General features: G+C 40.9%; 1 protein-coding gene across 1 annotated transcript in view; it reads right to left on the bottom strand.

Moving 5' to 3' along the window:
• The window catches only part of LOC117421535 (guanine nucleotide-binding protein G(q) subunit alpha), a 97,797-nt gene that overhangs the window by 19,898 nt on the left and 53,203 nt on the right, over nucleotides 1-24,696 (bottom strand). Inside the window, exons 5-6 of the mRNA XM_034036058.3 lie at nucleotides 3,801-3,929; nucleotides 3,272-3,401 (exon numbers count right to left, since the gene is read on the bottom strand). Coding sequence (XP_033891949.1) covers nucleotides 3,272-3,401; nucleotides 3,801-3,929 — 259 coding nt within the window. The remainder of the gene's footprint in view (nucleotides 1-3,271; nucleotides 3,402-3,800; nucleotides 3,930-24,696) is intronic.

The following is a 24,696-nucleotide window of genomic DNA, read 5'->3' as shown; positions in this document are numbered from 1 at the left end:
ACATTTCACTGTTATTTTTTACATTTATTTACTTTTTTTTTTTTTTTTGATAATTCACTGAAATTAGCATTTACTGTTTTTCAGATAAGCATTTCAATATTTAGGAACATTTGTTGTATAATAACTAGAGAAAAATGATCAGTTTTGAATGTGACAACGCTATTCTTCTGCTTTAATAAATATGTTTAAATCGTGAAATACCTTGAAATACCTATTTCTGGACTGTGAAATGCCATGAAATAAGCCATTTTTACTGTGAAAAAATACAGCCCTACTCACGGTAGTTCTACAAGTTTATTATATCATCTTAGTCGCAAGTAAGTAAATTTTTCTTTTTATTTAATGTATTTCTTTCAAACTGTATCAGAATTTTAACAGATATACAGTATTGTACTTTTTCTTCAGCTAAATAAAATAAATTAGAAAACAATTGAGTGTGAACAGCCAATCAGCTTCCAGATCTAGCAGGCTTCTATTTTGCATAGAAAATCTGAAATAAATCTTAAATCAATCCGCACATAAATACCGGCTTTTCCCCTTTACATTCTAATCTACAACAAATTTTATGACATAAAAAGCTACATAAACATTGATACTTTCTGACGCTGGTCTAGAGACAAGGGAAATCATGTCTGTGACAGGACACCGTAATGAAGGCTCAATTTGCAGCTACTGTAAAGCAAATCAGCAGGAAAGACACGGTTGGTCAACAATTCTGTCATAAGCTGGATCCAAAACCTCAAAACCAGCCAGTCAAACTGCCAACCCTATTTCAGTTCTTTCCGCACCAGCCAATCCACTCCCTTCCAGTTTGAATGATGCCCCGCCTCCAACAACAAGTTTCGAGTCCGACTCTATACTACAGACTATTCAACAATCCTACAGTTAATTTATCTGGCAATGACACAATAATAATATACATGTATGTCGTTTTTCTATTCTAATTATGTTAGGGACTATTTTCCTCAGCGGAAGGTTACCCAGCAAAATCAGAAGGTTCAAGGTAAATTAAAGTTTTTTTAAAAGAGAAAATAAAGAAATAAATCATTTTCTAATGGCGATAGAGTCCTCTCGATGCGGGCTCTACTGTGTGGTAGATGACCTTGACTTTCGTTAGCGCTCTCGCCTACAGCTCGGAACGCATAACTCCAGTCGCGGTCATCTACCACACGGTAGAGCCTGCATCGATGGGCTCTATTGCTTAAATAGCACTCAATAAATTGCATTGTTCTCCAACTAACCTAAATAAATTAGCACTCAATGAGTTACCTTGCTTCGTCTGAAACTTGAAGGTTTTCGGTATACCAAAAACAGCAATTCAAAACTAAGTTAATATTTTAAATGACTCACTTTGGCTAACTACCAATTATATGTAAGCAAATATTTTCAAACTGTTAAATTACATGCAAGTAAACATATGTATATTAAACTTTAGCTGGCATTATGAAACAGTATTCTATCGAGTACTGGAACTACACAGTTGGTTAAGCTGAATATATTTTTAATTCATAAAACAGCAAAGCCAACCCGGCACATCAGTTCTCTGCTTGTGTTTTGCACCAGAAACATTATCAAGTTCTTGTGCATGAACACTAGGATACTGAGTTACTTGAATCCCTGCTACTAGGCTATAACTCCTGTCGTGGTCACTTAAATCACAGTGTTTCCTTTTTTGTGCAATAACAGCTTTTACTATATCTTTTTTAATAAATGCAAAATGTACAAAGTTTGTTCAGACATCAAGTAAGAAACATTCTAATTGGGTGTTTTATATTTTTTAGGAAATCGTTTGCTTTATGACATATATTAAGCTGATAAAGAAGTACAACAAATAATAACAAGTACAAAGGGCCATTGGTTTATATTATGTATTCAAAATTGTTAATCCTTACACAATTTCTATAAAATTGTTGTTTACTTTTATTTTACTCTAACGTGAGCCTTTAGTTTGACTCTTCAGGATTCAACTTTAACATTTACAATGTAAGCACAAAAGCATATTTGCATTGTTAAATTGTCTATCTTTTTTAAACTTCTCAAATAAGTTATACAAAGAGCAGACCACAAGTAAAACTCAGCAATCCTTAAATAATATATAAATGACAAAATGTAACAGCCCGTGACCAGAGCAGATCATAGTTTGTGTTTGGCTTGTACTGTAATTAAATGGGAAGAATTATAAAATTGTGTATTTGTATTATCTAGAACCAAATCAAACACATTATTAACATGCAATAAATACTTAAATACCACATGATATATATCCTAAAGCTCCAATAGTGTGAAGGAAAATATGGCAGTGAAATGCCAGCTGATCTTTCAACAAATCAGAGACTGGATTTACTGTGGTCATGTAAGTAGGAATTCTGATGGTCTGATGGTGTTTCAGAGCCTCTGCTGTTACTGCAGGTTAGCACACATAATGCAAATGTCTCTCTTGTGGTAGAATACAGAGGTTTTTGGCTCAGTCTCCCATTAATGTAAGTACAAACTAATCGAAAATAGGAAACAGCTGTATAAACCCTACGGCAGCAACTAAAACAAACCATGCCTTCCCTAGAATGGAGGACACAGTTTAACACATTTATACTAAAAGGGTGATCTGTGGTAACTGATTTTTAAAATAATGTATAAAACACATACACACACTGCATTGATTAAAATAACTATGACACAAGGACTAATTTCACACAAACACTGATTATAAAAAAAGATATATACGTAGTCACAATTGTGCTAATCCTGCATGCTCAGGATTAGCACTCAACAATGTGCAATGTTTAAACTGTCTTGGACACTTTTTTTTTTACACAGAGAATTGTGAGGGTCTGGAACCAACTCCCCAGTAATGTTTTTGAAGCCGACACCCTGGGATCCTTCAATAAGCTGCTTGATGAGATTCTGGAATCAATAAGCTACTAACAAACAAACTAGCAAGATGGGCCGAATGGCCTCCTCTCGTTTGTAAACTTCCTTATGTTCTTATGTTCTTACATCTTAGCGCCCAACATTACGTCTAAAACAGAATAGGTGTAGAACTTTCAAAACATACAAAATAGTGTCTACTTCTAATTACTGCAGTTATTCCTTAGTCCACTGTTTATACAGAAGAATACTGTAGGACATTTCAAAATGATAGACATGATCCTGAAATGACCCCAACACCACAGAGTCAAGTTCATCATGCAAAAAATGCAAAAATGTTCCTTTAATTTCCATTTCTTTCAAATACACTGAAACAAATGAGTTATATGTTTCCATTCCAACCCACCTCATTGTCAGACTCCACGAGTACTTGGTCGTACTCACTGAGGGCAACCAGAAACATGATAGACGTCACGTTTTCAAAGCAGTGAATCCATTTTCTTCTTTCCGATCGCTGCCCTCCAACATCCACCATCCTAAAAAAAAAAGTGAAATTTCACTCTTTTGGGATATCAAAACACACAGCTAGGGTTTTATTTTTTTAACAAACTATATAAATTCACATGTAATAGATGTACTTTACACAATCTAGTAAAACTGTATAATGCATGTGAATCAGCAAACAAGGGCATTTTAACATTTAACAATCACTGCATTCCAAGGATAATATCATGGCAACACATGAACCAGTTCCAGTGCATTGAACTTGGCACTACTGAGGCATTCACTAAGATCTGAACTGGCTTTCTGTTATGCAGTCAAGGCTCTAAGAATTAACTGGACAATTTCATGCTTTGACATGGATGGACAGATACATAAGTATCTGTTAAAACACATTCAAAATGAAAAACTGGTTTCTGCAACAGGCTGTCTACCTGAAAATGACGCTTTGTAAGTCGAAAGGGTACTCAATGATCCCTGTTGTTGGAACTCGGACTCTAAGCACATCTTGTTGGGTGGGCAGATAGTTGGGTTCTGCAATGCGCTCCAAGCCGTTAAGGTAGCTGCAGACAAGGAAAAACAACGGGAGAGACACCATGATTTCACTGAAGGAAGGACAGAGAAAGTGTGAGCAAAGAAGTCCATCCGTCTCCCAGTCTGGCACAACATCATAATCATCATCAACCAGAGGTTGAATTGACCTGCTAACATGTATAAACATGTATAAGCACCTGCTAAAACATGAAAACACCCCTCAACAGATTTCCCAGTGCCTCAAGATGTACTGTCCCAGCATTGCTTTTTTGCTAATTTGAAATACGTGTGTGGTGTTATATGCCAAATGTAAGACAATGAAAAATATTGTGCTACTTATTTTTCATTCTGGAGAATAACACTTTTTTTTGTTTGTTTTTTCCCCACTTTTGATCAATTTATTGATAATTAAACATGGCATTTAAACATAAATATAATCTTGATAGTTAAAATAAGTAAATTAATAAATATTACCACACATTTCTTTCTATTTTTGTATAGCCAACATTTTCAATGACTCTTGTTGTTGTATTAGTAAGTAAAGCACCTGAAGACACTTCAAACATGTCATAATGTTTATAAACATCACTTGGCTCATTGCTGACATCAAAATAAGCAGGAAAACTTAATTATATTACAACAGTCCAGAAAACAAATGTCCAACACTGTTTGAATCATATTTACAGTCTTCCACTAAATGTAGTTCAGTCTACAAATCAAGGTGTTTTGAAAATACCAATTTAGTAATAGTCCAGCAATGTCATGTGAGAGTAATCCTATGTACAGTACTATACAAATTAAGTTTATTGCTGAAATTACAATAACCAGGATAAAATATGAAACAGAGATTAAAAAAAAAAGGTGCACTGTTGACTGAGTCGTTGCTCTACACTGGTTCACTGCTGTGTATCACTCAATTGTAATTTAAATAGCACCCCTTTTAATGTAAACGCATAATTAACCCTCCCAAATATTTATTTGCTAATTCTGCCTTGTTATTTGCAAAATCTAACAAGAGGTGTGTCTCCAGACAAAATGTTTACATCCTTTAACATTGGTTTAACATTGCTAATTATAGAATTAATAAATGCACATAGAGTGGAAATAAATAAACTAAACAATAATTAAATATGCAATTAATTTAGCTTAGTTACTTTGGGAACGCCCCAAGAATGCAGTACCTTAGGTCTACGTTTTTTAGCATAGACGAATGCAGTGCTTCACCATTAGTGTCTTTTTTGCTTTCTTGTTCTCTACGTATTTACTGACTGGCAATATGGTCTTTAATGGTATGAACTTGTACACGATCAATCAAATGACAGCAAAATGTGCAGAATACTATCCTGCCATCCTCATATAGATAATCAGAAAATGTTTTAGCTGTCTTTTGCTGAAACAGTGCATTTCTTTTTTTCGTTGGTGCAGCTGCCATGTTGAGTTTCAGCAGACACGTGAGTGCAGTCACATGTTGAATGAACTCAACTTGACTGGGTGTAGCGCATAAAAACCCCCAACAAAAAAAAAAAAAAAACAGAACTGGAGTTGCGAGGAGAAAAAGAACATTACAAAATTCCATTCCCAAAATGCCTAATTCTGTTCCCAATGCATAATTCCACGATTACGGAAAATAAGTAGCCCTAAAAATACAATGTACGATTTTATAGGACCCAAACCTAATTAAAACAGAAGGACACTGGGAGTATACAGACCTTGCTAAATGGGAAATACAACAAGCTGCAATCTGTATCTGAAGATAACATTTTTCAGATCAAATGGATATCCAGTCATGCCGATTGCTGACAATTCAAGCCTGCAGCACATCCCTGTGGTGTTGGCAGAGAACCTGGTGGATATTATACTCACTACAATAGCTGTAGAATGAGAAAGAATGTTACATGGTTGATACTTAAGCCTTATGATTATATTCCAAATAATTACAGTAGTTATTGGCTGCTACTATTGCTACAACCTGTGCAAACCAGTTTAGTTAGTCTATACCGAAACTGCTATGCAGAAGGAGGCTTATTTCCATCCCTGAAATGTATACAACTTATTTGTATTTGTGTAAGCCAAAGTTTAATAAGTAAATCCTCTTCATCAATTTCTGCAAAATAAAGTTTGTATAGTATCATGTAAAGATCACTCATGGAGCTCTCTTTCATTTAGCATTTATTGTGAACAAATTTGTAATTTAGTTTTGGTTAATTTATTTAGTGAGGATTGTGATCCTAAGGGATACAATGAAATACATTAAGATCAAAATGATCACTACAAATTGTAGAATTGTTGTTCTCTTGGAAAGTAGGATTATGAAATCATACAAGTAGCCTCCACTGTAGCCTAATCTCATCGGGTTCTGGAAATAAGAATAAAGCTACTCTGTCTTGTTTTTTTCCCCACAACTGCGTACACAACTATATTTTTCAGAACCACCTGCTGGTAAATATACCATCAAATTTGTTTCTGGAGCTGCTATGGTTTGTCTAATGGGTTATTTATTTCCCGTTTTCACTTATGTTTACCAACATTCTTGTTTTTTTTTTTAACAAATAGCTAAGAAAAATAAATATAGCATGTCAAATCCCTGGCTACATTTGGTAGACATGTCTAAGTAAATAATACATTAATCTGAGTATAAGCAAAGCAAGGCCCTTTATTTTATTTGTTTTCTAGAACATTTTCCAATAATTAGTCTCTTATAAAAAAATAAATATTAAGGAACAGACTGAACAAAAAGTAATCTCTTTCACTGTGAATGCGAACATCTGCCTTAAATGACTGTGTAAAGTTGCTGAAGTTAACCTGTGGCAGTACTACAGTACATTAAACAAGTGGCCTTGTATTGCACTAAAACAAAGTAATTTACATAAATGTAAAAACAACTTATATATCTTCTGTAAAACCGCAGTATTAGTCTGTAAAAAAAAAAAAAAAAAAAATGTACGAAATGAAAGTAAAATGGCCTTAAATACGAGGTTGTCTGTTTACTATTGTTTACACTGTCACTCAAACAGAAAACAGAAACAGATTAGCTGCTTTTCTGCCCATTCCCCAATATTACCACTCATATTTACACTGGGAAAACTGGGAGAATAGTTGTTTGCAGAATGCAGATTTGTTTTTTGCTTTTTAATCACCGAAACATTTAAGTTTTAGCCTTATTTGGATATTCTGGACAACATCAATTCTCAGCAAACCCTAAACATGTTCATTTGACTATGTGCAGCACAGTTTAAGCACAATTTACATACAAATTAACAAGGCAAAACAGCGCACAGAGTGAAAACACTGATTTGCTTCTCAGGGGGAAATCAGAAAATGACCTTTTCAACCCAACACATGCTATCTGTATCTTCTGATTTCTTACACAGACTTTAAAATTGGGTTTGTATGAACCTGACCAATAATCTTAACTTGCAATTGTCTCCCTTTTTTGCAACAGTTGACAGTGATATCAGTAATATGCAGTGGGTGTTAAAATCCATGGTTAAAGCAAGAGTGTAAGGATTCTAAAGCATGATTTGTGCATGAGACTAAAAATCAGCTGTCCTCAGAGTTGGTCAAGAGTCCAGATGTGGACTAGTTTTCAAAGAAAGTTAGTAAATTCAAAGCGAAATACTTTTTTGTGGAGAGAGTGTGCTTTTGTGTAGGGATGTGCTTTTGGTACATTTTTATGAACGTTTAAATGCTATGCAGGTGTCAGCATTTAGACATTTAAACCATATCCACATACACACACTTTATACTACATTCTGGTGTATAGTGACAACCCTAATTAGTATTTCCTAAGTAAAGAACCCCTAAATAAGCAAATAACGTTTTAACATCGCAAAGACTTAACTGCAAAGTAAAAAAAAAATAAAAAAATAACACGTACATCAAAGTATATATTGAAATTAGAGCTGTCACTCGATTCAAATTTTTTATCAGTTCATTTATGGGCATCAGTTTGATTAACCGGTAGATTAAATCGGTAGATTCATCCGTGCACATTTTTAATAAAGGTAACAATCTTAGAGTGGCTGTTCTGCATGCAACACTAAAAAAACAAAAAAAAAAAAAAAAATTGGGTCTTTTTAAAAGCATTTGTATTATTAAAAATTTCGCCTGCCAAGGGGGGTTCCACAAACCTTGCGCACCCCTGCCATTCCACACAGCGCGTCAGTCCAGGCTTGACACGCCCGTGGTGACAACTCTTCTGATGACACTGCCCAGTGCTACACTGAGGCTATTTCCACCAGAGAGTGCCTTTAGAAAATGACGAGACACTTAACAGGCAGTCGCGATTCAATGCAGGATGAAAAACCCTGCTGTTGAACCAGGCCTGCAGAGGGTGCATCTGCAGGAGACCCAATGTAAGGGCCTGGGAAGCTGCTGCCATCAAGCCCAGAAGTCTCTGGAACATCACTACCATGAGCGCTCTGTTGAGCTGAAAGAGTTTTAAACAGGCGGCTATTCTCTGCACTATGCTGTCCGACAGAGTGGACAGCATGGACCTGGAATCCAAGCACACTCCTAGATAGAAGGCTGTCTGAGAAGGCGTGAGCTGGCTCTTCGCATGATTCACCATAAAGCCCAACCGTTGAAGGTGGCAGTCGTCCAGATAATTGAGCACTCTGATGTCTTTGAGTCTTAATGGGCCACAATAACTTCCATGCACTTCGAGAAGGCTAGAGAGAGGCCAAATGGCAAGACGTGGAACTCATACGCTGTTCCCTGAAAGGTGAACCGTAGGTACTTCCTGTGCGCTGGTTTTATAGGGATGTGGAAATAGGTGTCTTTGAGGTCCACCGTGGTGAACCAGTCGCATGGCCTGATTAAGTGTAACAGCTATCGCATCGCTAACATTTTGAACATCCTTCGGCTCAGATATAGGTTGACCTGTCTGAGGTCGAGGATTGGTCTGCCACCATCCCGCTTGGGCACTAGGAAGTACCTGGAGTAGAACCCTTCCTCCAACTATCATGCGAACAGCTCATTTTTGCAGCAGAGCTGCTACCTCCTGAGACACCACCTTGGCGTCTTGCGGGTCTGTGACTGATGTTGGAGTCACACCCCGAAAGGGAGAAGGACCATGCTTGAACTACAGAGTAGCAGGTTTTAACAGTAGTAAGCACCAAGATGTCCGTGGTGCACTGATGCCAATACTCCAGATGGCTCCCTGAGAAGGGGCCTCTGGCAAACTCCTAGGGGTGCTGCTTGGCTTGTGGCTTGGCCTGAAGCTTTTGTCCCTGTGCCGGGTGGTGTAATCTATTAAAGCCTCCGTGGTGAGCAGCCGCGGGCCGGTTCTTAACACCACCTTGGCAACTGGGTCTTGGGCGCCAGTTTGCCACTGGTTTGCACACTGGAGGTGGTCGCTTGGGATGTAAGCGAACCAGCTCCTTTGTGGATTCCCGCAAGCGGTGAGAGGGCTGCAGCATCTCGTCCACCACGGGACCAAACGTATGCCCTGGTGTAATAGGGGCATCAAACAGCGGTGCTTTGCCCCCGCGTGTCCCACATGTGCCTGGGAAAGTCAAAGCTGCCTACGTGCAGCTATCAGCACAGCCAGGTTCCTGCCACAGCCTGCCTGTTCAGGTTTGATACACGAAGCAGGTTCTTATTAACCAGATGCAGCTCGTCCAGCTGTTGTAGTAAGGGCCTGTGACTGTCAGAGAGAGAGACCTCAACAAATAGGACTGGTAGGCTACCAGAATACTATTATCTTTGCCCAACTAAATAGGCACACTTGAGGCTTACCTCCGAGACACGGCACTGGTTGTTGGGGCAGTGTGGCAGCCTGGCTCGCAGTGGTGATGTGTGATGACGTCACAGACCAGGAAGTAACTCAAACCAAAACAGTGGATGGGCGGGTGAAGCTGAATGCAATTGCATTCAGCGTATTTATTAACAAACAAAAGATTTAAACAAAACACAAAGCAAAAGGGCACGAGGGCCAAACGAATAAACAAACAAACAAGTAAGTGTCGTGCTGGATAATCCAGCACGTTTTAGCAATTGTTTTTTTAATGTTGTTCTTTCTCTCCGCTCCCCGTACTCTCCTCTCTACACTCCACCCCGAGTGCAGAGAGCTGCAGGTTTATATACTCTGGCCGAGGGATTAACTAGTTGTTAATTATCTTATTATCCCTCGGCCAGAGTCTGCACGCGTTTGGTAAGGATGCATGACTGTCAGCTAGTTAAATAATCAGTAGCTGATCAGCCATGCATCCTCATGGGGTTTTTAAATATAATAATAAAAGACGCGGAAACAAAAATACAAATAATAATACATAGGGGTGGGACACTCCGCCACACATGCCCCCCCTTGTGTGCAGCACACATGGCCTTTTCGGCCACCTCCCCCTTTAGTCCCTAAAGTCCCGGTTAGCAGTCCCGGCGCAGGAACAGGGGCAGCAACGGGCCAAAGGTGGCGGCCACGGTGGGATGTCCTCCTCCCACCCAAACAACTGTAGCGTCCCAGTGAACGACGCACAGGCCGGTTCCTCTGGCCAGAAAAATTTTGGGGGTGGTCTCCAGACCTGCCCCCCCTTCTTCATGGCCGGCAGCTCCCCTCCGTGGGGCTCCGGCCACCCTTTCTCCTGCAGCGAAATTGCTGCGGGGGAAGCTGGTCTCCTGACCTCCCCCCCCTTCTTCATGGCTGGCAGCTGCCCTTCACGGGGCTCCAGCCACAGTATTTCCTGCCGCGAAAGTGCGGTTGGGGGAGCTGGTCTCCTGACCTCCCCTCCCTTTTCCATGGCCGGCAGCTCCCCTTCATGGGGTTCCAGCCATAGTATTTCCTGCCGCGAAAGTGCAGCAGGGGGAGCTGGTCTCCTGACCTCCCCCCCCTTTTCCGTGGCCGGCAGCTCCCCTTCATGGGGCTCCAGCCACAGTATTTCCTGCCACATGGCAGGACTGGTAGCGACCCCAGGCAAAACAGGACCCTCGGGAGGCGAAGGTAGCAGCTGCAGACCTTTGGCAGGCAATGGCAGCAGCAGCGGACCCTCGGGGGGCGACGGCAGCAGCAGCGGACCCTCGGGAGGCGACGGCAGCAGCAGCGGACCCTCGGGAGGCGACGGCAGCAGCAGCGGACCCTCGGGAGGCAACGGCAGCAGCAGCAGCGGACCCTCGGGAGGCGACGGCAGCAGCAGCAGCGGACCCTCGGGAGGTGAACTTGGGAGGGGAGCCCCTGGCCATGGAGGCGGCAGCGGGAGCTCCACTTCTCCCTCGTTCCCTGTAGCTGGTGGCTCTCCAGGCGATGCGGAGCAACAGGCAGCCCCAGGCGATGCGGAGCAACAGGCAGCCCCAGGCGATGCGGAGCAACAGGCAGCCCCAGGCGATGCAGAGCAACAGGCAGCCCCAGGCGATGCGAGGCAGGCATCCCTGGGTGGTGCGAGGCAGGGCAGGAGCAGTCCTTCCCATGACGGTGGATGTGGAACCAGCAGGTATTCACCCTCTGCTGGTGGAGGTGGGAGGGGAAAGCAGTCCTCCCACGGCGGCTGAGACGGAACCAGCAGGCATTCACCCACTGCTGGTGGAGGTGGGAGGGGCAAGCAGTCCTCCCACGGCGGTTGAGGCAGAACCAGCAGGCATTCACCCTCTGCTGGTGGAGGTGGCGGAGGCAGAGGCAGCTCTTGCTGCTCTGCTCCTGGCGATGGTGGAGACAGAAGCAGCTCCTGCTGCTCTGCTCCTGGTGGTGGTGGAGACAGAGGCAGCTCCTGCTGCTCTGCTCCTGGTGGTGGTGGAGACAGAGGCAGCTCCTGCTGCTCTGCTCCTGGTGGTGGTGGAGACAGAGGCAGCTCCTGCTGCTCTGCTCCTAGTGCTGGAGACGGCAGCGATGGCTCCTCTCCCTCTGGCGCTGGAGACGGCAGCGATGGCTCCTCTCTCTCTGGCGCTGGAGACGGCAGCGATGGCTCCTCTCCCTCTGGTGCTGGAGACGGCAGCGATGGCACCTCTCCCTCTGGCGCTGGAGAAGGCAGCGATGGCTCCTCTCCCTCTGGCGCTGGAGAAGGCAGCGATGGCTCCTCTCCCTCTGGCGCTGGAGAAGGCAGCGATGGCTCCTCTCCCTCTGGCGCTGGAGAAGGCAGCGATGGCTCCTCTCCCTCTGGCGCTGGAGAAGGCAGCGATGGCTCCTCTCCCTCTGGCGCTGGAGAAGGCAGCGATGGCTCCTCTCCCTCTGGCGCTGGAGAAGGCAGCGATGGCTCCTCTCCCTCTGGCGCTGGAGAAGGCAGCGATGACTCCTCTCCCTCTGGCACTGGAGACGGCAGTGATGGCTCCTCTCCCTCTGGCACTGGAAACAGCAGCGGGGCCCCTCCCATATCTGCAGCCAGGTAGTTGAGCACCATGGCTGTGATGTCTGGGAGGGATGCTGGGTGGTGTGTCTGTTCCCAGGCCTCCCAGCGCTCCCCATCTCTCGCCCACAGGAGGGTGATCACAGCAGGGAGGGCCACCATTATATCCCTCTCAGGCTCCGCCAGCCAGTCCCAGATCCCCTCAGAGGAGACAGGATTCTTCCGCCTCGGAGGATGTGGGTCCTCTCTCACCCTTGCTGGATGCTCAGGCTCCTTCCTCTCCTGCCATGGAGGGGGTTGGTCCGGTGCCACGTGCCCGACCTCACCAACCGCGAAGCACCACTCCTCACCCTTCAGGCAGGTGAGGCAGACATCCAGCGTGGTAAGGTAAGGCTGCTGTTGCTGCGCCTCCTGCTGCTGTTGTTGTTGCTGCTGCTGCTGCTTTCTCCTCCGGCTACTTTTCCCCATTTTTTTTTTTTTTCTCCCTTCACAAAAAAACACTTTTTGAAAAAACAAACACAAAGAAAAACTTATTTTGCTGTTCCTGGTCCGGCTGTTGGAGGCGTTGTTTATCCCACTCTGACACCATATGTGGCAGTCTGGCTCGCAGTGGTGAGGTTGATGACGTCACGGACCAGGAAGTAACTCAAACCAAAACAGTGGATGGGCGGGTGAAGCTGAATGCTATTGCATTCAGCGTATTTAATAAACAAACAAGTGATTTTAACAAAACACAAAACAAAAGGGCACGAGGGCCAAACGAATAAACAAACAAACAAGTAAGTGTCGTGCTGGATAATCCAGCACGTTTTAGCAATTGTTTTTTTAATGTTGTTCTTTCTCTCCGCTCCCCGTACTCTCCTCTCTACACTCCACCCCGAGTGCAGAGAGCTGCAGGTTTATATACTCTGGCCGAGGGACTAACTAGTTGTTAATTATCTTATTATCCCTCGGCCAGAGTCTGCACGCGTTTGGTAAGGATGCATAGTCAGCTAGTTAAATAATCAGTAGCTGATCAGCCATGCATCCTCATGGGGTTTTTAAATATAAAAGACGCAGCGCTTTTACCCGCGCCGCAAACAAAAATACAAATAATAATACATAGCGGCGGGACACTCCGCCACAGGCAGATAGTGTCCTTGGACAGGAGCACTAAATTAGGCGCCTGTACCAAAACGGCAATTGGGCCAGGTTCAGCTTCTCTGCATCATGCACCCCATATAGGGTGTCCATCGACCGAGAAACAGCAGGAGCTGTAGCCAGATGACCCCGGGTGCACTGGGGAGGGACACGGGAGAGGTGGTAGTCCATTCCAGGGCTCTACCTTTAGATTTTGTACTACTGGCCCCTTGGGCCACTGAGGTAGTGTTTTTAATGGCCCGGATAGAATTTTAACTGGCCCAATAATATATATATATATATATATATATATATATATATATATATATATATATATATATATATATATATATATATAGTTTGCCTCCCCTGTGCTCTATGGGTTATGTGCCCACGGTCTCAATCAAGTTACAGTTCAACAGGGGAAAAATATACTAAAAGGTTACAAGTCATCAAGTATGTGCAAAAACATTACATTTTTCCATCCCCCACCCTCACCCCCAGATTTTTTTGGCATTTCTACACAAATCATAGGAATGGACCTGGGAGAGGCCATTTTGATGGAATTCTGTCTACATATGGAGCACTTTCACCCATGTAAATTTATTTTCTCAGCTTTTTGGCACACTGGCCCATTTACCTGCATTCATGATGGAAGCCATGTGCACTATACTATATACATTATACAGTTAAAAAATGTTATTGGCCCGGTTGGGCCTGTGGTGCTTCATACCTACATGCCAAACTGCGATCTCTAGCAGCCCGGGGCCGCTGAGCCATGGTTTATGTCGAGCCATGATTAATACGCAGTCCCTTTATACCCTCAGGGCCGGGCCAGGACTGCGTCACAGGCTTGGCGAGCAGCTTTGGGATATGTTTTCTGGTAAATTTAGGCGGTAAATACCCATTTCATACATGAAAGGGAATCAACTTCTTTTCCAAAGGCTACCGGTACCTTGACAACACTGAATAACTGTTTCGTCCTTTGAGTGATCTCCAAATGCTTTGTTCAAATTCACACAGGACTAAAAAGGCAGAGGGCGCCTGAGTTTGAAATTTTATAGGAGGTCTCGAAGTCCTGTAAAAAAATCAGAGTACCTCTTAGAAAAATGATCTGGGATGAAATGAAATGGACGATTCGCATGGGGCTACATTTCACGCAGTGGAGGCTCCTTAGAGCCTCCTCAAAATTTCAAAGTGAAAAAAAAGTATATATAAATATATACAGTACTGTGCAAAAGTTCAAGGCAGGTGTAAAAAAATACTGTAAAGTAAGAATGCTTTCAAAAATAGACACGTTAATAGATTATATTTATCAATTAACTAAATGCAAAGTGAGTGAACAGAAGAAAAATCTAAATCAAATCCATATTTGGTGTGACCACCCTTTGCCTTCAAAACAGCATCAATTCTTCTAGGTACACTTGCACAAAGTCAGGGATTTTGTAGGCATATAGTCCGGTGTATGATTAAACAATTATACCAAACAGGTGCTAATGATCATCAATTCAATATGTAGGTTGAAACACAATCATTAACTGAAACAGAAACAGCTGTGTAGGAGGAATAAAACTGGGTGAGGAACAGCCAAACTCAGCTAACAAGGTGAGGTTGCTGAAGACAGTTTACTGTCAAAAGTCATACACCATGGCAAGACTGAGCACAGCAACAAGACACAAGGTAGTTATACTGCATCAGCAAGGTCTCTCCCAGGCAGAAATTTCAAGGCAGACAGGCGTTTCCAGATGTGCTGTCCAAGCTCTTTTGAAGAAGCACAAAGAAACGGGCAATGTTGAGGACCGTAGACGCAGTGGTCAGCCAAGGAAACTTACTGCAGCAGATGAAAGACACATCATGCTTACTTCCCTTCGCAATCGGAAGATGTCCAGCAGTGCCATCAGCTCAGAATTGGCAGAAAACAGTGGGACCCTGGTACACCCATCTACTGTCCGGAGAAGTCTGGTCAGAAGTGGCCTTCATGGAAGACTTGCGGCCAAAAAGCCATACCTCCGACGTGGAAACAAGTCCAAGCGAGTCAACTATGCACGAAAACACAGGAACTGGGGTGCAGAAAAATGGCAGCAGGTGCTCTGGACTGATGAGTCAAAATTTGAAATATTTGGCTGTAGCAGAAGGCAGTTTGTTCGCCGAAGGGCTGGAGAGCGGTACACGAATGAGTGTCTGCAGGCAACAGTGAAGCATGGTGGAGGTTCCTTGCAAGTTTGGGGCTGCATTTCTGCAAATGGAGTTGGGGATCTGGTCAGAATTAATGGTCTCCTCAATGCTGAGAAGTACAGGCAGATACTTATCCATCATGCAATACCATCAGGGAGGCATCTGATTGGCCCCAAATTTATTCTGCAGCATGACAACGACCCCAAACATACAGCGAAAGTAATTAAGAACTGTCTTCAGTGCAAAGAAGAACAAGGAGTCCTGGAAGTGATGGTATGGCCCCCACAAAGCCCTGATCTCAACATCATTACATGAAGAGAGAGAAGCAACTGAGGCTGCCTAAATCCATAGAAGAACTGTGGTTAGTTCTCCAAGATGTTTGGGCCAACCTACCTGCCGAGTTCCTTCAAAAACTGTGTGCAAGTGTACCTAGAAGAATTGATGCTGTTTTGAAGGCAAAGGGTGGTCACACCAAATATTGATTTGATGTAGATTTTTCTTCTGTTCACTCACTTTGCATTTTGTTAATTGATAAATATAAACTATTAACATGTCTATTTTTGAAAGCATTCTTACTTTACAGCATTTTTTCACACCTGCCTAAAACTTTTGCACAGTACTGTATATATATATATATATATATACAGTGCCTTGCAAAAGTATTCAGACCCCTGACCAATTCTCTCATATTACTGAATTACAAATGGTACATTGAAATCTTGTTCTGTTTGATATTTTATTTTAAAACACTGAAACTCAAAATCAATTATTGTAAGGTGACATTGGTTTTATGTTGGGAAATATTTTTAAGAAAAATAAAAAACTGAAATATCTTGCTTGCATAAGTATTCAACCCCCACACATTAATATTTGGTAGAGCCACCTTTCGCTGCAATAACAGCTTTAAGTCTTTTGGGGTAAGTATGTACCAGCTTTGCACACAGTGTCGGAGTGATTTTGGCCCATTCTTCTTGGCAGATTTGCTCCAGGTTGTTCAGGTTGGTTGGACGACGCTTGTGGACCGCAATTTTCAAATAGTGCCACAGATTCTCAATGGGATTGAGATCAGGACTTTGACTAGGCCACTGTAGGACATTCACCTTTTTGTTCTTGAGCCACGCCAATGTTGCTTTGGCCTTGTGCTTGGGATCATTGTCCTGCTGAAAGGTGAATTTCCTCCCAAGCTTCAGTTTTTTAGCGGACTGAAGCAGGTTCTCTTGCAGTATTTCCCTGTATTTTGCTCCATCCATTCTTCCTTCAATTTTAACAAGATGCCCAGTCCCTGCTGATGAGAAGCATCCCCACAGCATGATGCTGCCACCACCATACTTCATTGTAGGGATGGTGTGTCTTGAGGCATGGGCAGTGTTAGGTTTGCGCCACACATAGCGCTTTGAGTTTTGGCCAAAAAGCTCTATCTTGGTCTCATCTGACCACAAAACCTTTTCCCACATCACAGCTGGGTCACTCTCATGCTTTCTGGCAAACTCCAGACGTGCTTTCAGATGGTACTTTTTGAGTAACGGCTTCTTTCTTGCCACCCTCCCATACAGGGCAGTGTTATGCAGAGCTCTTGATATGGTTGACTGGTGCACCATTACTCCACTCCCAGCCACTGAACTCTGTAGCTCCTTCAAAGTGATTGTTGGCCTCTCTGTGGCTTCTCTCACAAGTCTCCTTCTTGTTTGAGCGCTGAGTTTTGAGGGACGGCCTTTTCTTGGCAGTGCCTTGGTGGTGTGATGCAGCTTCCACTTCCTGATTATTGATCCAACTGTGCTCACTGGGATATCCAAACACTTGGATATTATTTTGTACCCTTTCCCTAATCTATGCATTTGTATTACTTTATCTCTAACTTCTGTAGAATGCTCTTTGGTCTTCATTTTTCTTCAGATTCACAGCCTGACCAATGATCCTTCAACAGTGGGGTTTTTATCCAGAAAATGTGACAGCAACTTTAATGGTTCACAGGTGGAGACCAATGGTAAGGTAATTGTGTCCTCGTTAGGGCAATTCCTTTCATCGGTGTAAACTGGGAGCTTCCACAGCACAGGGGTTGAATACTTATGCAAGCAAGATATTTCAGTTTTTTATTTTTCTTAAAAATATTTCCCAACATAAAACCAATGTCACCTTAACAACTTTTTTTTAAGCAAAGTATTAGCAGGGGAGTGTCCTTGGCTCTGCTTTTTGTATCCCAGGCTCTACTCTTTAATTTTCATCACTGGCAGGGAAAATAGATTTTGTACTGACAATGTCTTTCTGCTGGAAAATGTCATGTACAGATGATATTCAAACATTTTGCATATATCATGTCAATTCTGTGTACATTTTGTTTGGCAAATTTTGTTTGTAGCATTAAAGTGTTACTGCCTTTTAGTCATCAATAATAATAATAATAATAATAATAATAATAATAATAATAATAATAATAATAATAATAATAACATGTTAAACAACAATAACATTTGCATGGGGGTAGATGTTACCATATTAATGGTGTACCAGCGTGATGTATCTTTACTATAGGCTTTCTTACTGTTTTGTATCCCCCCACACTTAACCCCAGTTAAGTTTATTAGAATAAACTATGATGGGCTACTGTTTTACTTTCTCTGCTGGCCACTGAAGAAAATGCGTTTAACAGCCAACTTGGGGTAAAACGTTAAGAAGATATGAAAAGTGTTGTCAGTCAGAATACAATAATACGATTCTACTGCTGCTGGGCTTAAGGGGACCCCCAAGCACGCTGGCTTTTTTTCTGCCTAGCCATTTTTTTTGGCCACCAGCTGCCACTGATTTCACCATGTCTGTAAAGATTCCAAGGCCATCTGTTTATGTGGTGATTTTCAAATACTGCAACAGGACAATGTGTATTTAAGATGCTAGTGATGCAAACTGTCATTGTATTAAAGCCTATCATACATGCAGTCAGAGCTAGCCAAACCAGCCTTTTCCTTGTGTAAATGTGTTTGATTAAAGGAGGCCTATACTTACGGTTGTTTGCGATACCTAGGCAGGCCTCCACAGAACAGTCCTAACTATGCAGCACTATAGTTGCCACAACTAATTTAATCATTCTTGGAGCTAAATACCTCTACTAATGTGTATTATTAACTAGCTACATTGTACTGCAGTGAACAAATACAGTACTTCTAAGCAGAGCTTTGTGTATTTCTACTTCCTGTTGTGGGTGCACTAAAAAAAACAAAAATAAAACCCAATGGAGTAAAAAAGGTTCTCTTGAGAAAACAAGGGCCAGGGAATAGAGGTGCTATACACTGTTTTAAATAGCTGTGTATCACACTCAATTTCTTAGTCACCAGCTTGGTAATGGACATTTTGCTGTAAGCATTACATTGTATCTTGCAGGTAGAGCAGTGGCTTTCTAATTTTTTCTAACTGGGACTCCTGTGAAGTGACTTGGTTCTGCTGCAACCCCACTCATATAGCCCCTTACTAATAATTGATATTAAATTCATAGAGAATTTGGTAAACTACACTATAACTACCACAAATTAAAACTGCAACATTACATCCACTTACACGATAATAAAATATTATTAACATTAAATAAACCTAAACATTAAAGGCTGTAAAGAACAGGGCCTGGAATATTTACTAAGTGACAGATGAGACAAGTCAAAAGTTTACAGACACATTTTCCTATCCCTTAACCTGTTCACATGGCACCAAAAGGCAAATCCCTCATGCCTTATGATATCCTATCTGCTGCATGGAAATCAGCTTAAGGAATATTTTCGACCTGCTTTGATTAACACTTTCAAGCTGCAATGCTCTCTTTGGATTGTATTATCCTAAAGCCTTGAGAAATACCACTACGACAAAAAATAAATAAATAAAATTGCCCCCAATGAACCATTCGAGCCTTTTTGTTCTTCAAAAGTTCACAGCTAAGTTTTTTTTTTTTGCTGTATGCTATCTCTTTAAAATATGCTGAAATATACGTTGGAAATAGTAACTGGTTCCATGAAGATTCGGAAGAGGAACAGTTAATAAAAGAATAAAGACATTTATTATTTTAAAAAGGATTTGTCTCACTATGATTTATGAGTTGTAATGTCAGAATCAATGCAATATTACTGTCAGTAGACCCAGGTCAAAGAACATGGAAACAAACAAAAAAAACAAAACATACCACAGTAGTGTCTGTACAATCCAGGGGTGTGCAATTTTTGAAAAAAACTTGTTGTCCAATGGCAATATGCTAGTAAAATCTAGTTGTCCTTTTTAAAAAATCTACTTGCCCCCTACCTGTCGCATAAAACACAAAAACAAAAAAGTAGAATATAACTTGTAGGATTTTTGCTTTATTTAGCAGTGTACACAATCAATCAATCAGTGATTAACAGGGGCAGATCTAGCCTTGTAGCTTGACTGGGTCACTAAATTCTTCAAGATATACACAAAAGGTGACCCCACCTGGTGTACAGGTGTTTTGGTTTTGTTGCATCACAGGTACAACATTATTTCTGCTTTGTGGAATTCTGCTTTTTCTTGAAGTTTTCAGTTTTGTCACTGCTGAATCCCAGATTTTTAAAGGACTTGTGTATATCTGTCAAGTGTCTCTGCATTTTATACTGTTTTATCTAGCAAAATGCATGCAATATTTACAGTAGGCTACAGTAGTGCTGTAAAGACAAAATAGTTTTTGTCTTTTGTTTATTTCTAGTATATACTTTCTTTAAAAAAAAAAAACAGTACAGCATTTTACAGCTATTTTTCATCTAGCATCTTGTCCCATGATGGCTAACTGGAACACTGCTGCAGAAGGGTGATCCTGATGGAATTTTATTTCATTTATTTATTTTTTTGGGGGGAGGGAGGGCAACATTCTTTCCCTGCACTACTCACTGAAAAATAAATGCAAAAATGAATTAATGCATAAACACATTGCCATGAGATTTACATCTGTATATATACTGTGTGGTCCAGTGGTTAAAGAAAAGGGCTTGTAACCAGGAGGTCCCCAGTTTAAATCCCACCTCAGCCACTGACTCGTGTGACCCTGAGCAAGTCACTTAACCTCCTTGTGCTCCGTCTTTCGGGTGAGACATAGTTGTAAGTGACTCTGCAGCTGATGCATATTTCACACACCCTAGTCTCTGTAAGTCGCCTTGGATAAAGGCGTCTGCTAAATAAACAATGCTTATATATGAGATTATATATAAGCATTGTTTATTTATTATATATAATTAGTACAGATAATGACAGATATCTCATATATAAGGATTTAATTTCTATCATTATAAACATATTTGTCAATCTTCATGTTTTATTAGTTTCACAAATGAATGGATTGTGCATCTCCAATAAATATTGCTTCTGTTCAAATCTAGTAAAGAAAAATGTTAATATGGTAAACAGCAAACTAGGTTAGCAGCAACACTAAAATCGAAAGAAAAAAATCATTATATTTTTTGCCAGGGGAAGTTTCTCTTGAAATGCTTCTAAGCAGTAAACGTTACGTTTTTTTAAACATCCCAAGTACACGCTTGACCACAAGTGTTATAACACAATATTTTCTAATCTGCTAATATTTAGCGACTATGGTGGATTTTTTTTTTTTTGTAACGTTACTGGAATGCAGCATTTAAAATGTCAGGTTCACATATTAAGAAAGCAGTATCACTTATTTGCTAATTTACAAAAAACGTAATACCTTAAATTTAAAAGATTAGCCTGTGCGTTGCCAGAGGCTCTCTTGGCAGCCATTTCTGGGTTTCTTTGTAACCAATATAAGATCAGCTTCTTCCACAGCAAGCCAATCAGAAGTGATAGGGGTGGGATGTAAACACTTTTTAAAATGTTTGTGCTTTGGTGCTAAACTTCCGCAATTCAGTTTTCAGAAACGTGCGTGGCTCTCTAAAAATATACCTGGAGTGTCTTTCTAGCAACACAATGAACATAGTCAAAATAAATGAAAACTACTTGTCCAACGGGCAAACTACAACAGCAAAACTTGTTGTCCCTCACACAAATCTTGTTGTCCTGGGTGTCGGGTGATACGAATTGCACACCCCTGCAATCCTACTAATATTGTTAATCACATTTGTACAAGCTTGTGTAACTAGAGCTGTGGTTGGTCAGGGATGCATTAATATTAACATACACTAATAGCGCTGTCTACTGGCACAATTTCGCTTTACCATTCTGTAGTGGCAAGAAAACCGTGTCACAGTCCAAATAATGTAAAGGATTATGCAGTACATGAATATCTCTGCAAACCTATTCAGAATTTAAGAAATCTGTAATGACGTTTTTTCATGTAGGACTAAGTCTGGCATTTATTAAATGGGAATCAGAGTTATAGTGCACTTTAAATTAGTGCTGGGATGAACACTGGATTTTCATGTTCGGATATTCGTTTGGATATTCGTTCGTAATAAAAGCCATTATATTGCTCAGAACGCAGGTAGAGACAGTATAGAAGCAGGGGCAGGGGGCGTGCCCCTTTATTTTACAACGAGACGTTACACTATGTAACATGCTAAAGTAAAAAAATATCCCAGGAGTAAAGAATACATTGTGTAGGCCTTACACTTTACCCCATTGAATTAACTACAAAACAAAGGAGGCCAAATAGCAGTTCAAGTTTAAACATTGTTTTGTTTATTCCTGAAATAAATAGTACATAAAAGTTGAAACTGCATTTTATTTATTTTTACTTTTTTTCATTCATTGCTATTGCTGTTTCTTCACAGTAAACAGTTGCCAATTACACGTTTTCATAAAGTAATAACATACTTTTTGTAGCTGAACAAGCAAACGAAAACTGAAATTTAACTTTAAATAAAACAAACGTGGAAATGGTGTTGTAAAGTGAAGGGGGAAAAAAACTCATCGTTTTGGTTCTCGTTTATTACATTCCACATAACAGAAAGTCGCAAAAAAAAAAAAAAAATGTCCCGTGAGATTCTAAAGCAGCACAACGTGTTTTTGATCCAGATGGCTTTCCATAGAGATCACTATGCATGCGTGCGCATAATCTGGTTTGTTTACTTTTTGCTGTCTAAAACTTTTAATTAGAGGCTCAAGAGCTGCTGTGCTGATCCTGTGTTTTAGCACTGTTATAGGTAAGAGCGACATGTTGTCTGACGTGAACCCACCTACTGTACCAGTTAAGCAGTGTGTGCTGGAAAGCCTTGTCAGAACATGGGTTTATCGGAATTGTCCATCAAGTAAAACATAGTTTTTTGTGTTTAATAATATTTATGCACAGTGGATTTGCGATAAATAAAAAATACTGTAACAAAAATCAATCAAGACAAAGAAAAAAAGACAAAGAAAAAAATAGCAAATATATTCAATTATTACTTTTCACAAGTTTTTACAAAGGAGGATATGGACAACATGCCCCACATGTCGACCTGTTCCTATCCAGTTTTAAATAACTTTAGTATAACAGAGGCAGAAGTGTTAAAGGGACTAGGAGCTCTTAAAATAAACAAATCCCCTGGGCCAGATGAGATCCTCCCAATAGTACTCAAAGAAATGAAAGAAGTTATTTACAAACCGCTAACCAAAATCATGCAACAGTCTCTTGACACAGGGGTTGTACCGACAGACTGGAGAATTGCAAACATAATACCGATCCACAAAAAGGGAGACAAAACCGAACCAGGTAACTACAGACCAATAAGCCTGACTTATATTATATGTAAACCTATGGAAACTATAATAAGATCCAAAATGGAAAATTACCTATATGGTAACAGTATCCTGGGAGACAGTCAGCATGGTTTTAGGAAGGGGAAGTTGTGTCTAACTAACCTGCTTGATTTTTTTGAGGTTGCAACATCGACAATGGATAATTGCAAAGCATATGACATGGTTTATTTAGATTTCCATAAAGCTTTTGACTAATTCACGCATAAAAAATTAATCCTCAAACTGAACGCAGTAGGGATTCAAGGAAATGCATGCACATGGATTAGGGAGTGGTTAACACAAAACAGAAAGTACTGATTAGAGGAGAAACCTCAAAATGGAGCGAGGTAACCAGTGGTGTACCACAGGGATCAGTATTAGGTCCTCTGCTATTCCTAATCTACATTAATGATTTAGATTCTGGTATAGTAAGCAAACTTGTTAAATTTGCAGACGACACAAAAATAGGAGGAGTGGCAAACACTGTTGCAGCAGCAAAGGTCATTCAAAATGATCTAGACAGCATTCAGAACTGGGCAGACACATGGCAAATGACATTTAATGGAGAAAAGTGTAAGGTACTGCACGCAGGCAATAAAAATGTGCATTATAAATATCATATGGGAGATACTGAAATTGAAGAAGGAATCTATGAAAAAGACCTAGGAGTTTATGTTGACTAAGAAATGTCTTCATCTAGAGCAGGGCTTCTCAAACTCGGTCCTGGGGACCCCCTGTTTCTGCTGATTTTCATTCCAACCGAGCTCTCAATTACTTAACTAGACCCTTAATTGAACTGATAATTTGCTTAATTAGACATTTTTACTTGTTTTCAGCTATTGAACAGTTGCATGTTTCAAGTTAGCTATAACATTTGATAAGTAACTTAAACTGCAACTGTTTAAGAGCTGAAAACAAGTAAAAATGTCTAATTAAGCAAATTAAGGGTCTAGTTAAGTAATTGAGAGCTCGGTTGGAATGAAAACCAGCAGACACAGGGGGTCCCCAGGACTGAGTTTGAGAAGCCCTGATCTAGACAATGTGGGGAAGCTATAAAAAAAAGGCCAACAAGATGCTCGGATATATTGTGAAAAGCTTTGAATTTAAATCAAGGGAAGTAATGTTAAAACTTTACAATGCATTAGTAAGACCTCATCTAGAATATTGTGTTCAGTTCTGCTCACCTCGTTACAAAAAGGATATTGCTGCTCTAGAAAGAGTGCAAAAAAGAGCGACCAGAATTATCCCGGGTTTAAAAGGCATGTCGTATGCAGACAGGCTTAAAGAATTGAATCTATTCAGTCTTGAACAAAGAAGACTATGCGGTGATCCGATTCAATCATTCAAAATTCTAAAAGGTATTGACAATGTCGACCCAGGGGACTTTTTCGACCTGAAAAAAGAAACAAGGACCAGGGGTCACAAATGGAGATTAGATAAAGGGGCATGCAGAGCAGAAAATAGGAGGCACTTTTTTACACAGAGAATTGTGAGGGTCTGGAACCAACTCCCCAGTAATGTTGTTGAAGCTGACACCCTGGGATCCTTCAAGAAGCTGCTT

This window comes from Acipenser ruthenus, chromosome 1 (assembly GCF_902713425.1).
Source record: "Acipenser ruthenus chromosome 1, fAciRut3.2 maternal haplotype, whole genome shotgun sequence".
Lineage (NCBI taxonomy): Eukaryota > Metazoa > Chordata > Actinopteri > Acipenseriformes > Acipenseridae > Acipenser > Acipenser ruthenus.
Note: the sequence above shows the minus strand (reverse complement) of the source record. Positions and strands in the feature narration are given on the sequence as shown.